Source organism: Periophthalmus magnuspinnatus, chromosome 9, assembly GCF_009829125.3.
Source record: "Periophthalmus magnuspinnatus isolate fPerMag1 chromosome 9, fPerMag1.2.pri, whole genome shotgun sequence".
NCBI classification, from domain to species: domain Eukaryota; kingdom Metazoa; phylum Chordata; class Actinopteri; order Gobiiformes; family Gobiidae; genus Periophthalmus; species Periophthalmus magnuspinnatus.
In genome coordinates, this window is record NC_047134.1 from 19,896,520 (window position 1) to 19,911,150 (window position 14,631).

Genomic DNA, 14,631 nt, shown 5'->3' on the forward strand with positions numbered 1-14,631 from the left:
ATGGACACAAGAATGGCACAGAAAAGTTTGTTAGAACATCATGTATTGTACTTATTGCAGATTTAAAAGCATAAAACATCAAACAAAATTAATTTGAAATACACGTTTCCCCCTAAAATACACTCAGTTTATTAGAAAGTTTTCAACAATACAAGAGTGTCTTTTATTAGTTTAATTTAGCACAAGACGTGTTTAAAAATGTGGTGATGCCGTGGAGTGCTGATGTGCAGACACCAACTGTAAATGAAAATCAAATTATTAAGTCTTAAGTTGTTTGTGACTTTCCTATCGGTCTTAACAGCCATTAATAATCATTACAGACAAGTGTGGAAAAAGATGAATAATAATCAAATCAACTTTGAAACATTGTGCACAGCTTTAAACAAGGCATTCCTGTGCATTAGAGTAGCCATATGTTAACGTTTCCTGATTGAACAGTCGTATGTGGCAAAGACTAGCTGCAAATGGAGTGCAAAACACCTGAGGTTTTTCATGGTGACATATCAATTTACCCCGTGGACAAAACAACAAAACATTTGCTCTCATTGAAGTGGGAGTGGATATCTTTTCAGTATTGGCAGCACGAAGGATGCGGGACCCTTCATATGCAGAAGACAGAAGCAGGAGTGCAGAGTGGGACCCCAGAGCGCCCCCTATCATTTTTTAGCCTGTTTCGTGACCATGTTGCGAGGAGGGGTCACTGGGCGGCTGCCATTTGGCTTCTTCTTTTCGGCTGGTTTCAAAATCTAGACGGGGAAAATGTACATGCAAGTTTTAGACAGTGACATCAAACATTCATGTTTTATAATTATTTTCAGAATAAATTTTTTTGTCCTTTTACAAACACTAAACATGTGATACTTTACTTTAATTAAATCCAATTGCTCAAAAATTGCAACTTGGCAAGCCATATAAAATTAGCTTTGGTGTAATGCAAACAAATATTGATAAACATTTTCAAACAGAGATAATGAGTTGACATTTTGGGGATAATTTATTTGCATTAAATGTAAATGTCTGACCTGAAAAGAGCACATTAGGGTGTCATCCACACTCATCATGGCACCTGCATTGTCAAACTCTCCACAGTAGTTTGGAGCAGAGAATAATGTCACAAGCTGTCTCTTTGCAAAAAACTCATATCCATCTTCAACAACCTGCAGGAAAGACACATGAACTCAAGCTCAAATAAAAAAAAGTTTGAATAGCTATGCAACGCGACAATGTGATGAAACAATGTCAGAGCCTACATTTTCTTTTGATGTTGGCAAACAGTAGGAAAGCAGTTTCGTCAAGCACATAAGAAAAAGACAATATTTGATCAGAGCTTTGTAACTATTCGCTCTAGTGTTTTACTCGTGAGAAAGTGCAGAAGTGTCACTTGTTTGTCTCAGAGAAGTTGTTTCCTCATTTACAACCCAACTGTGGCATTTAGCACTACAGTGACACTACTCACTACACTGAGCTGTGCATGCAGCAACAAGAAGAAAACAACATCCACCAGACCACATAAACCAAGCCCAATGCTGACTGAACTAGACCTGCTGACTGAACTAGACCTGCTGACTGAACTAGACCTGTGTATTTGACATGCTGAGCTATTTATGTTACTCACTAACACACTGTTTTACAGTAGTCACTATGTAAGAAATTGTTTTGTGCAGTTGGCACATGAACCTGATCCTACTATTTGTTTAGTACATTATTTACTATTCATCCTGGACATCAAAGAAAGATTGTTTTTGTAAAGAATGCAAGTGCACAATGACAAAAGGCCTTTTGCGTCTACAATGTTCAGACAAATCAAATGCTATCGCATTAAATGCTGTAACTGCAGTGGTAATCAAGTTGTACGTCATGATACGATATGTGTCCCAGTACATGGATAACCCTAATAAGCTGTGTTGAGTTTACTAAATGGATGTTTTTTATATGTAGTATAACAAAATGCATTGGAATTTTATGTTCACAGTGACAAAAAAATGTCTTATGAATAAGTCACACTGTCAGCCCAGCATATAACCTCAATGCAGTAATAAGCAGGTAGTTAAGTAGCAATTTAAATGGCAATTTACCCTGAAAGTATCACAGTACAGCCCTCTCAATGCATGTATTGGCAATAAGTTCATCACAATATAATTTAGAAATTCCTATGGTCAGACTTATATTTTTGGACCATATCTATATTGACTGTACTCCGCAGTCCTCCTCAGAAGTGTCACATTATATGCTGGCTTATTATTGAACCATAAAGACCTAATGAACCTAATCTATCATATACTGCTGTAGTGAGAATTTGAGGACAACCTCACGATGTATTGTCTAAGTATAGAAAGATGATAGTCCAAGTTTAGGCCTGGTTTAGTCAAAGTGTAGTCCAGGTTTATTTCAAATTTCGACCTGCTTTAGTCCTGCTTTAGAAAATAAAGGTTAACTCAGTTTTTAAACTGCTTTACTTTTATTGTAGTGATATTCTAAAAGCCAAATATATGCTCCTAGATGTATAATTAACATTATAGTAAGTAATCCCAGAGCTTTACCTGGTGAGCACGGCATATCAGATCTAAGTCGTGTTTGTGCAGGAACTTGGCTACCACCTCGGACCCAAAGGTGAAGGAGACGCCCCGGTCATTCTCTCCCCAACCTAGGACATCTTTATCTGGATCGGACCAGAGCAGGTCGCACAGCAGCCCCTGGTCTGGTACGTCAGTGGGCCTCATGATCCGGCGAATTTGCTCCATGGACTGAAGGTCGGGGGACAGTCCTGCACCGGCACACACAGACAAACAGAGAGGGAACACACTGGTCAGGAGATGTGCTGACGTCAGGGCCTGCCTTGGACACTTACACAGAGCATAGGCAGCTATATTTACTCTGGAGCAAAAAAAGTTCCCGCTCTTTGTGTTCAATAAACTAGATAAGCATTTGCTCAGTATTAATAATGGTTGCATTTTTAGACCAAACTATACTAATCTACTAGTCCTCTTAGCAGGACAAAAATATACAATATACAAGATATACACTTGAGTTTTAAGCAAAATCTTCTCTCTGTAGTAATATTAAATAATGTCTGTTTATTAATAACCAATTTCTTAAAGACCTATTTATAGAGAGAAAAAATGAGACCAAAAAGCTGAAGATTCTTAAAAGGATGATTAAAAATAGGCATAGCATTTGCTCAGTCTGATCATGGATAAATTAGATTGTCTTTGTCAAATAAAAAAAATAGCACTTTGTCCATATAACCAGTCTCTTAATAGTTGAGCTTAAATTAGTCTTGTTTGATAGAATTTTTGTTGTTTTGAGAAATTTCTTAGAATAGCATTTAAAGTTATATTCCTGGGTTGTGTTTTAATTTTTTAATAATGTATGTCTGTCTATGAAGAGAAATTTGTGAAGCTGTTGGGAGCAGAACTTACACAACCCAGAAGCATATGTGCTATGATCATCCAGCCACAAAGTCATGAGCATTTTTTTCCCATACAAAAAATGTGTGTGGCTCTTGTACAAAAGCCCAAAGACAAAACATTGTACAGGATAAAGCCTCACATAATCTCATAGGAAATGTATGGTAGCATCAGGACCAAGCCTAAACTACAATACGTCAAAGACAAATATGTCTGTAGTAGTAAACTGAGATGGGGACAAAGTGACAATATTAAATGTAGCAGGATATCGGACAATTTTACATAAAAACTCAACAAATTTAACATGGGCAGAATTCCTTTTTGGATTTTTGGTAACACTCACCTCCATGGCAGCAGAAAATCTTTTCATCCACAATTGCAGCAATTGGGAGGCAGTTAAAACAATCTGTGAAGGTCTTCCAGAGTTTGATATTATACCTTCTTTTACCTGAAACAAGAAAAAAAACAGGTTAAGTTCTAAAAATAAGTTAAAAAAAAAAACAAAAAAACCCCAAAATGTTTTAAGGTGAGAATATTTTATTGTGACCTGGGGATAATAAATAGTTTTATGTGAGCAATTTGCACTTGCCTTTTTTGTTTTGATTACATAACATGACATGCACAATCTTGCACTGGATCAAAATAATTCTTGCATCAACATTCCAAGCAACAGGCGTATTGCCGGATCTGTTCATATGTGCACATGCCAAACTATTTGTCTAAGGTAAAGGTGTGCCTTTGAGTATGAAATGGTTAATAACTTGTATGACTGCTATTTAATGCTCAAAATACACCTAAATATATTCCTTTTTAAACAAATGAAGAGTAATATTGTAGAGGCAAATATTCAATAACAAACGTTTACATGACATATAGCCTGTTTGGGGCAGTGGAGCTGGAGGCCCCATAGGAGGGCTGTGTGACTTGCGCATGCACCACCCCTGTTTGTTTCTTCAGTCTAAATCCTGGCTCAGACTAAAACCATTTGCACAAACAATGTCTAAGTCACTGCATGTGCTTCTACTGCCATAAAAAAAATCTTTTGAAATATTGACTCTAATAAATACTTCATCAAATATACAAAGCTATAATTGTTTTCAGATTTATACTAATTTTATCCTTTTCTTTTTTAATTAGACACATTTTTACCAACCGTACACCATCACAAAGCTAAAGTTACGCTTCGAGGTCGAAAAAGAAAAAAATGGGTGTACTGGACCAACAGTCCAGTCAATAGAGAAACAGAAGTGAAAATTGGTTTATGAAAAAGGAAAGGCATCTCAAAAATCAGTGACTTACACTCATCATAAAAGCCATATATTCTGTTGATGGAGGCGCACTCATGGTTCCCGCGGAGCAGGAAAAAGTTCTCAGGGTACTTGATCTTGTAGGCGAGCAGGAGACAGATGGTCTCCAGGGACTGCTTCCCTCGGTCCACGTAGTCACCCAGAAACAGATAGTTACTCTCAGGAGGGAAGCCGCCGTATTCAAAAAGCCTCAGCAGGTCGTAGTACTGACCGTGGATGTCCCCTGAAACACACAAAGTACATTTGGGATACTGCTATATAAAAAGCTTCTCCAGATCTTTAGCAATACTAGAGAAAAAAGTGGAAAAGTGGAAGCTTGTGACTTGTGGAATACGTTCACAACAGCCAATTTCATGCAAGATACATCTCATAATTTTATTTCATCAGTATCATTCCATTAATGCACTGCACTACTTGTGTGGGAATAATAGCATGAATAAATGTGATTTAAACTGTAATTAAAATAATCATAATTACTACCACTCCTATATTAGCTTTTGGTTACTGGACAACAATAATGAATTTTTGACATGTCAACACTCTACCTGCTATTTCTTTACTGTCAGCGAGTGTGTGAAATGACAACACACAGAGTCAATTATTCATACTTTCAGGGCAGACTGTAGATTTGCTAATAAAGAGCAGACATGTGACTCAACCAGAGATGTCGTCATCACAAATTTTAGTGCTTCCAGGTGTATGTCACAATCAAAAAAATAGGTGAAATCCTTTATTACCTTTCATGCACATACATGTATTGCATTATTTTGAACATAGTTGCTTTTAACACTCTTACAGTTGTATCTGTAACTCGTAATCATGATCATTGGTAAAATCCATTCATTCTGGCATCCCAATAAGGAGTTTTCCAAAGACTGGGCTTACCACAGATCTTGAGTGGGGCCTCCAGCTCCAGGAGAATGGGCTGACTGAGGAAGATCTCCCTGGACTTCAGACACAAACCCCGGATCTCGCTCTCTTGAAGCTGCACGTTCTTACCGGGTTTGGCTCCTCTCACTGAAAACACAAACATTATACTTCAACTATATTCATAGACAACCAGTCAAAAGTTTGGACACACCATCTCATTCAATGTTTTTTTTGTGTATTTGTACTACTTTCTACATTTTAAATATATACAGCAACAACAATACAACAAATACATTAAGTAAAATATATGGAATTATGCAGTAAAGAAACATTTTTTAATAAGTCTACTAAATATTTTTTGACAAAGCAAAGGTTGGCTACTTTAAGGATGTGAATATGAAATATATATTTAAAAAAATATTAACTTTATTTCTTGGCCACATAATTCTATAAATGTTACTACATATATTTGATGTTTTCTGTATGTATCTAGTGTAATGTAGAAAGTAGTGGTAGTGTGTATATATATCAGAAGAGTAGCTCGCAAGTGTGGTAATTTTATACATTGTACTTGGAATTATAATTTACAGTGTATTATTCATTAGAGATGGTTGAGGTTAATTTCACTTTTGTAATAATAACATAATATATAATCTCAGATTATAGATAGATTTGCTGTACTTTTTATGATGTCTGTGTAAACATACTGGTGCCTCTTAGGTTCACTGCACATCAACTAGAAAGGAAAACATTAGAAAAAAACAACACATATCAAAGACATCCAATACAAATTTATGAGAAAAAAAAAAATCCATTACCAATATCGAAATTATCTTAGATTTATTGTCCATCCCTATTATTCATTTACCCTTGTCTCCAACCACATGGATATGATGAAAGTGTCTTGCTCAGAGATACATACAACAGCAGTATGCATTAGATGTCGCACCTGATTTTTACAAAGCAATGGACAATATATCAATTCCAATATCAGTGTTGATATTAGGGCATTTTTATTAACTGGCACAGGCTTGTCAGGATGGTTACAACATTGACTTATTACCACTCTATAAAAGCAAAATGAACAATAACTGTGTGCTCAATATTTATCTTCTGTACATTTTCTTTGCACCAGTAGAGGAATTTACTAAGCACATCAATGCCTCGTGATACTTACTGCACTTTTATGTGTTTATGATTTTTTTTTTTATTACCCAGCTTGAAGATTACTTAACTTTACCAGTGACATAAAGCACACTTTCTGCAGCTATATCCTACCTATCAATACTTGGGCCTGTGTACAGATATTTCTTCTAATCTGTCCCAGTTTGCCCTCAGTGCATCAGATGAGTCTTAGTGAATACCCACAAAACAAAATAGAATATTGATTACCTAACATATGACACTTCTGAGCCTGAATGATTGAATAAACATTTGAGAAGCAAAGTTATCTGGGCTGTGTTGGAGCACTGTCCCAGACGACAAACAGACAGAAGGTAAACAGATGCGCCTTTACGCACTCTGACGTTTGCGTGAAAATGATTGTTATTTGCTTAATTTCGCAAGACACGGTGCTTTTAAATGACGTTAAAGCCTGTGGAAATCATGCATATACACGTCAACACAAAGAAATCATAATCATCTGAATGGTATGCCTTTTGATACACTAGTCGCAGCTTGCCAAGTTACCTCGTTTGCTCTGTTTCGCAGTTATTGTAATATTTAAATACATTTCACACACATCTTACCTTCCAAAAGGCGCTGGATGATGCTGTCTATGTTGAGCTTATCGACATCCGCCATTGTAAAGGTGTTATTAAAAACTATTCAGTCAAAAATGTAGGTTTTGGCGTTGACACAGTTATGAAAGCTAGTCCGCTATCTACTTTAGCATCAGTTGCTAACGTTAGCTCCGCTGTGGATGAATATAGAGATGTGACCCTGTTGAGAAAAAACGATCCTGTGGGTATTGCCTTATCTTGATGTTTTTTTATGGCATTGGAAATAAAAAAATCTGTTATAAAAGAGGTATTGCCGATGTTAGGGCCTAAATCTACACGCCGATCGCAGAGTGGTGTTAGCCTGCGATGGTGCCCCTGTTTTTCTGCCGCACCTCGTTCCACAGGCAACGGTATCAGAGAGCAGTCAGAGCGCCCTCTGGTGGACGGGCTGGGAAGGTCAACATTCACTGTAATCAACAAAGTACATCAGCAAGTTTAAAGGAAAATATAACCAGGCGCAGCAGGAATTATGTCTCTAAACCAATCATAAATCATAAAGAAAATTGATTTAGAAATATTTAGATAGATGATAATTGAATAAAATTGCCTATATTTAGACTAATAATATGACATAGATCTACAAATCTGTATAAATAAATAAATAAATTGCTGGGTTTCAGATTACATCACAACATTTTAAAGGTCATTAATATTGAATACAGATGGGGCAGCTTTTTGTTGTAATAAAATGAGTTCTATGGTCCAGTCACTAATAGAAAGTATCAAGTTCAGTGTTTGTGAATTTACTTTTTATATATTTCAACAAAATATACAATGTAATCAAAAGGGGAAACTGGCTCTTCTTCCCCATCTCGTAGTAGGCTATGACCACATCACATTTTTGAATCTGAAAGCCACCAATAAGGTAATAAGTATAATTTTTTATTTTGATGGTTTAATTTTGTGATGTAATATAACTATTTTGTTGTATATTGAAATAGAGAATATAACAGGTGTAAAATCACACCAAAACCACTTTGCAGAAATCTATTGCACAAATGACTTGGCTCCCCTCTGGGCCTCATCTGCAGTGTTTCACTATGACACTGTAATTAGTTCCAATACTAATTGTGCAATCATCACCTGTTCCTCTGCACAGCTTGGTTCATTTTATTTACAAAGTATGGAAGATATGAACAGACCAAATCTATATAGGGTGATGTGTTCATTAGACAAGATAACCAACACTATTTTTTGTGGAAATATGTACTTAAGCATCTGTTTGTTTTTAGGAGGAAGCATCGGGGAGGGTGTGGCCTGCCTCAGAGCTGGGATCACATGAGGATTATTCTATAGGCTCCGTGTAGTGACAGGACGCCCTGCTGAGTAAGGTTTGATCAGACATCCCTCAGAGGCAAGGATTATGTGGAGTTATTTACATGTCTGCCAGAAAAGCAGGAAAAACACCATGCTAGGGAAGGAAAGTCACAGGGGAAAAAAGGGGTGTCTAAAATGTCTTAGATTAGAGTTTTATTGTGTATCAAGGGCAGAACCCATACACATACTTTGATTTTTGTTGTTGTTGTTTTTTATCTCAGGACAGAAAATAGGGTATTCACATTTTGTATTTAAAAAGTAAATGAAATATCCAAAAGGTAAATTCACAAATGTTGAACCTGACCATTGCTAGTAGTGACTAGACCCTAGAGCTCACTGTAATACAACAAAAATCTGCATTTAACTATATTATTTTAGCTGCCCTCATCTGTATTAAATATGATTGTCCTATATAATGCTGTGGTATCATCCGAATTGCAGCAACACCTTATTTACATCTACATGGTTAAAGGGAAAATAAGAGATCTGTATTGTCTACCCATAACCCACTCATACTGACAAATACATGCAATACAACAGTAAATGTCCATCATGAGTCCCCCATATTTCCTGGTGACTTCCTACTACTGATGCTACAGAATCAACTCAGAGGGAGGGGGGAATCAGTATTCTGAAAGATAAAGACAGGCTTTCTAGATTGAGATAGTTTGGACAAAGGAGGAATAGTCAATATTTGTAGAAAACTCTCTGAAGGGTGAGTGTTATTGAGTGTAAGTTTTGTGCAGTTTTAATAGACCTATGCCTGGCACCCTCATGGCTGTAATCACACAAACGTACCTTGTTTCAAATAATAGAATGTGCCTTACAATACACTCTCAGTTGGAAAGTTAACTTTACTTTACTTTACTTTACTTTACTTTACTTTATAGACAACTGCAAAAATATGCTGCTTCATATTTCTCCAAAGTGCACCTGCTGCCATAATAACTTTGTATTTTTTTAATTTAGCGATTGTGAATGAGCCGAGCGCATCAATAAGCCATCAGTGAGCCATCTGTCCTATTGATACACGTGTGTTGATCTGTATTCTGCTCTGTGCATATCGACATGTCGCTGGTCGATTCCTTATCATTGGTCTGAGGAGAGCCAGATGCATCATTCATCAAGACATGTTATGGCCCAAGATTGGACATATTAGCTTTTGTAATATGTTATGTATGAGGGCCAACGAGAGGTTTAAAGGTCTTATATTACAAAAATTACTCTTGTGAGCTTTAAGCCATGTTATAAAGTTGTTACCTCATAAGAAACATACAGAGCTGTGTTTTGTTTCATTCACATATGTTTGTGTAACCCTTTTTTATTAGTTTGTTTACATCACCTGTTCATGACCTGATCACCCTGTGCTTGATCATGACATCTCACTTTTTACATTTAATTCAGCAGATTCCAGGGCTGAAATTATCCAAATGATTCTAGTGAAGGTGTATGGAGTTTAAAAACACAGTGATGCACTTCCTGTATTACCACATGACATTATGAGGTGGAGCAGAATGTGATGCTCAGCCTAAATCTGCAGCATTTGTGTGTTATACATATGTGAGTGAAATAAAACACAACTCCAGTGATTTTTGTGATGAGCAAACAACATCAGAAAATAGTGTAATATTAGACCATTTAGCCTAAACTGGGGTCTAAACTAAAGTTATGTAAATATGGCCCAAACCTCTGACTTATGGCTAGTATTATTTACTCTTTATATGAGTGTTCTCAAGATTTAGAACTGCAGCTACAAAAAACGCATAGATTTAAACAAATCATACCCCGAGAATGCACAAAAGGCAGGCTAATACAAAATAAGCGACAAGAACAAAGAATTCTCACTGAAACCGCAATGTATTTAATTTTTTTTTCTTTTCTTCTGGTCATTTCAGACATGGGGCTTGTATTTTAAGTCCATAAAACAATATCAGTCTTGACGGTAGAAGAACTGCTTTGCATGTGGTCATGAACTTGCCAGTGAGCTGTTGTATTGTGTTCGTCCAAATGTTCTTGATTAGAGGTTTATTATTCAATAGAAGTGCAATAAACCAGGTTTGAGATCAATGCAAATGCTTTCAAAGGAGGCCATAAATGAAAATATCTACAAGAGTTTGATAAGACAGACAAGCCCAGTTGAATGGGTTACAAAAATCAGATAATTTGTGCAACTACAGTAATTCCAATCTGCTTGAGTTTAATGTTTTGAATTTAAAAAAAAAAAAAAAAAAAAAAAAAAAAAAACTGCAGTCACAATAGTAATATTTTGCTCATAAATCACAACATTGACAACACCACGCTAACTGATTTCATTTTTAACCTTACAATTTTGTCCTTGTCATTTCACGTTTTGTCCAGTAGGTGGAGCTTCCATCCACCAAATATCTTTGACTGTGTTTCCATACTTCCAGAAGATCATTAGATTACCAATTTCCTCCAATTTCCTTGTTATGCTTAATACATCTTCCAATATCACATTTACTTGAAATTATGCATCATTTTTAAAACGCTGTATTAATTATTGTAATGTAATTTGTGCTAATTTCCACTCCTCTAATTAAAATTGTAAGACATTATCACACTTTCTCATGAATATTTAACTTAAGTTTGAGATGGTCCACTAATCAACTTTGGAAACACATCTGGAAAATTACTTTTAGTTTTAGGAGCAGTAAGTAAAATTAAATATATATTATTCCTCACCCTTTTTGGATGAATTTGTCTATGTTGAGGAATCAAAATATATTTAGTGTAACTTAATATGTTTGCTTTTATATCAGATCATGGTCACTTTGAATAGTAAGTTATGAAAACGCTAGAGAGATTGAGATATTTGAGTTTACTGCTGTCTAGTGTTACGCCTAAAGGAAGCCCAAAGATATTGTTTGGATGTAGTGAAAGACAAAGAAGTTGTTTGAGAAAAGAGGATGCAGGATAGGGTCAGAAGGAGATGATGGCAATTCTAAAATGGAAACAGTCAAAGTGAAAATAAGAAGCTAGAGATTAAATTATATGGTTACGACTGAAATTGTTAGAGCTACTTATTATATTGACTGTTGCAAGCTTTTAGCTATGTAAGAATGTTGTTACCTCATAAAAACATACCTAGAGTTGTGTTTTCTTCCATTCACACATGTTTAAGTAACCATTTATTTGTAGTAGAAATAGGCAATTCCAGGTCTTATCCTCATGATTCTAGTGAAAGTGCATGGAGTTTAAAAACACAATGGAGCACTTCCTGCATTACCACATGATACCGCAAGGTGGAACCGAGTGTTTTCATGTATGAATGAAACAAAACACAACTCCAAGTATGTTTGTAATGAGGAAACAACATTATAACATAGATCAGAAAATAGTTTAATATGGGCCCTTTAAATTGTATGTTCATGAAAGAATGATTACTTCCTGGAAAAATTTTGGATAGATTCACCTGACATCATAACATTTTATAATTAATTAATTAATATAAAAATTGAGCTGGAGACAGATCAGAATTTTATGGTGGAATTTGCTGTTTAACTGTCAGATTGCAGATTTGTTGGGCTAATTTATGGTTAATATCTCTTTAAATACTTAATTCTGCATGTACTCAAGAAAAAAAAAAAATAAAGGTGAGATTGACTAACAAAAAAAATGTTATAAGACTAATCAAGACTGTAATGTTATTTTAGAGGGACTTGTTTAACAGCAGAAATCCACTCATTTATTGTAGTTCCAGCTAAATCAGTTATTCACAGTCAGATTGTGTTTTTAAAAAAAAAGTATAACTTGAGTAACAGAACTTCAGACGGTGCAGTGCCTCCATTTAGCATCACACCCCCAGGAAATGTTGATGACAGCAGCTGCAAAGTATCAAGGCCATTTAGGCACGTTATTTTATCCACACCACAACATTTGCAATGCAGGCAAGGTCCAACAACGCTATAATCCCCTTCATATTTCCCCAACAGTCTTTATTATCTCCCCGGCGACTACATATAACTTGTTTTCCTACTTCATCTAAACCACAAACATAAGCAGAGCGCAGCCACCATTACTCACTGCCCAGCAAAGTGCCATGTCAGGCAGATATGTGCAGTCAGCGTCTTCTGCGAGATGCCATTCCTCCAGAGGATCATTCAGGACGCCCATCCCAAACCAACACAACAGTTACACTCTACCAGCCTCCATTTAGGGCAGTGCTTCTCAAACTGGGGTATGGGTATCATTGAGGGTACATGAGCTACTGAATTTTGGTATAATTAAAACATTTTCTTAGAATCAATAAAAAAAAAAACATCAACACATTCATGCAAGCAAGATGGGTGAAGTTTTTGCCTAAGAACACATCAACAGTATAACTATGCACAAGGTTATGATATAATGATATGATATAAATGTGACACAGCAAGTGGTTGGTATGACTAAATATAAGGGACATTAAATAAAAATAACTAGCAGCACCACATTCACATGAGCAAGTTGATTGAGGTGTCTTGCCTAACCACACAACAACAGTTTGTACGCACTTGACTAGAGCCACTGTCTCTCCGCGGTGGCACTTGCTTTTCCCAGCGGTGTCCCATCCAAGTTAATTTTGTAATTTCTTTTGAAGTTATGATACAAATGTGACATAGCAAGTGGTTGGTATGACTAAATATAAAGTAGATTAAAATTCAAATAAACAACAACACCACATTTATACTGGAAAGGTGGGTGTAGTGTCTTATTTGAGGACATAACAACAGTTTGTATGTACTTGACTAGAGCCACTGCATCTCCACTGTGGCACTTGCTTTTCCCAGTGGTCTCCCAGCCAAGTTAATTTTGTATTTTCATGTGAGTTTATGATATGGCAAAAGAAAAATTGTATTCTGTCAACTGGACAAAAGCTCATATATCTATATCTACTCATCCAAAAGGCTTCTTCAGTTCTGGTCAGATTGCTGGTGGACACTGCCTTATGTCTATCTGAAGGGAGGACCTTGAAACCAACACACCTATTTGTATACAGTATTCATTTGTTGACTAGGCTTATTGAACTACTGAAGTGTGAACTGTGCCTGAGTCATAGTTTGCATAATCGTTCAGGCCCCTAATGGGTGATCTCAGTCCTATTAGCATATTGGTTATCACTATTGTTTGGATGGAGTTATAAATAGGAGCTAAATGAAGTCTAAGGTCCCCATTCCTGTTCAAAGATGGATTGTCTTTCCTAACAAAAATTGCTTCTTTAATTCCCCTCTTAAACCATTTATTTTCTTTGGCTAAGATCTTACCTCACTATCTTCAAAGGAGTGGTTTGTGGCTTTGAGATGAAAATGTACGGCAGATTGTGGACCCGAGCTGCTCTCACGATGGTGTTGGTACCTTCTTTTATGCAGTGGCTGTTTTGTTTCTCCAATATAATGCTCAATGTAGTCTTCACTTCTCTGAATGGAGTAGAGTATATTACTTTGTTTGTGGCTTGGGGTTTTATCTTTTGGGTGAACCAGTGTCTGCCTTAAAGTGATATATGGCCAGTGGTTGGTATAACTAAATATAAAGTAGGTTAGATTAAAAAAAAAAAGAAGCTGACACGTCTCTGCAACATCGCGTGGCGGTCGGGGACAGTACCTGTGGAATGGCAGACCGGGGTGGTGGTCCCTCTGTATAAGAAGGGGGACCGGAGGGTGTGTTCCAATTACAGAGGAATCACACTCCTCAGCCTTCCCGGTAAGGTCTATTCCAGGGTACTGGAGAGGAGAATCCGACCAATAGTCGAACCTCGGTTTCAGGAGGAGCAGTGTGGTTTTCGTCCTGGTCATGGAACACTGGACCAGCTCTATACTCTCCATCGGGTCCTCGAGGGCTCATGGGAGTATGCCCAACCAGTCCACATGTGTTTTGTGGATCTGGAGAAGACATTCGACCGTGTCCCTCGTGGTGTCCTTTGGGGGGTGCTCCGGGAGTATGGGGTCCGGGGCC

The 14,631-nt window shown here is 36.7% G+C and overlaps 2 protein-coding genes across 2 annotated transcripts in view; one reads left to right on the plus strand and one right to left on the minus strand.

Annotated features, from left to right (window-relative positions):
* LOC117375800 (sarcoplasmic/endoplasmic reticulum calcium ATPase 2) overlaps positions 1-14,631 on the plus strand; it is a 272,725-nt gene that overhangs the window by 76,034 nt on the left and 182,060 nt on the right. The gene's annotated exons all lie outside the window — the stretch shown is intronic.
* ppp1cc (protein phosphatase 1, catalytic subunit, gamma isozyme) lies at positions 27-7,715 on the minus strand. The gene is made up of 7 exons (XM_033972126.2): positions 7,333-7,715; positions 5,600-5,731; positions 4,707-4,937; positions 3,751-3,855; positions 2,541-2,764; positions 1,023-1,157; positions 27-746 (listed from the first exon to the last, which is right to left on the minus strand). The coding sequence occupies exons 1-7, from the start codon at positions 7,385-7,387 to the stop codon at positions 657-659; spliced, it is 972 nt and encodes a 323-aa protein (XP_033828017.1). The 5' UTR covers positions 7,388-7,715; the 3' UTR covers positions 27-656.

What these genes read in the sequence shown, in the direction of transcription:
- ppp1cc (XM_033972126.2), bottom strand. Translation starts at nt 7,387, where the DNA reads ATGGCGGATGTCGATAAGCTCAACATAGACAGCATCATCCAGCGCCTT. An exon ending in CATCCAGCGCCTTTTGGAAG is followed by an intron (nt 5,732 to 7,332) that starts GTAAGATGTGTG and finishes TTGTGTTTTCAG; the next exon opens with TGAGAGGAGCCAAACCCGGT. An exon ending in CCCTAATGTGCTCTTTTCAG is followed by an intron (nt 747 to 1,022) that starts GTCAGACATTTA and finishes TTCCCCGTCTAG; the next exon opens with ATTTTGAAACCAGCCGAAAA.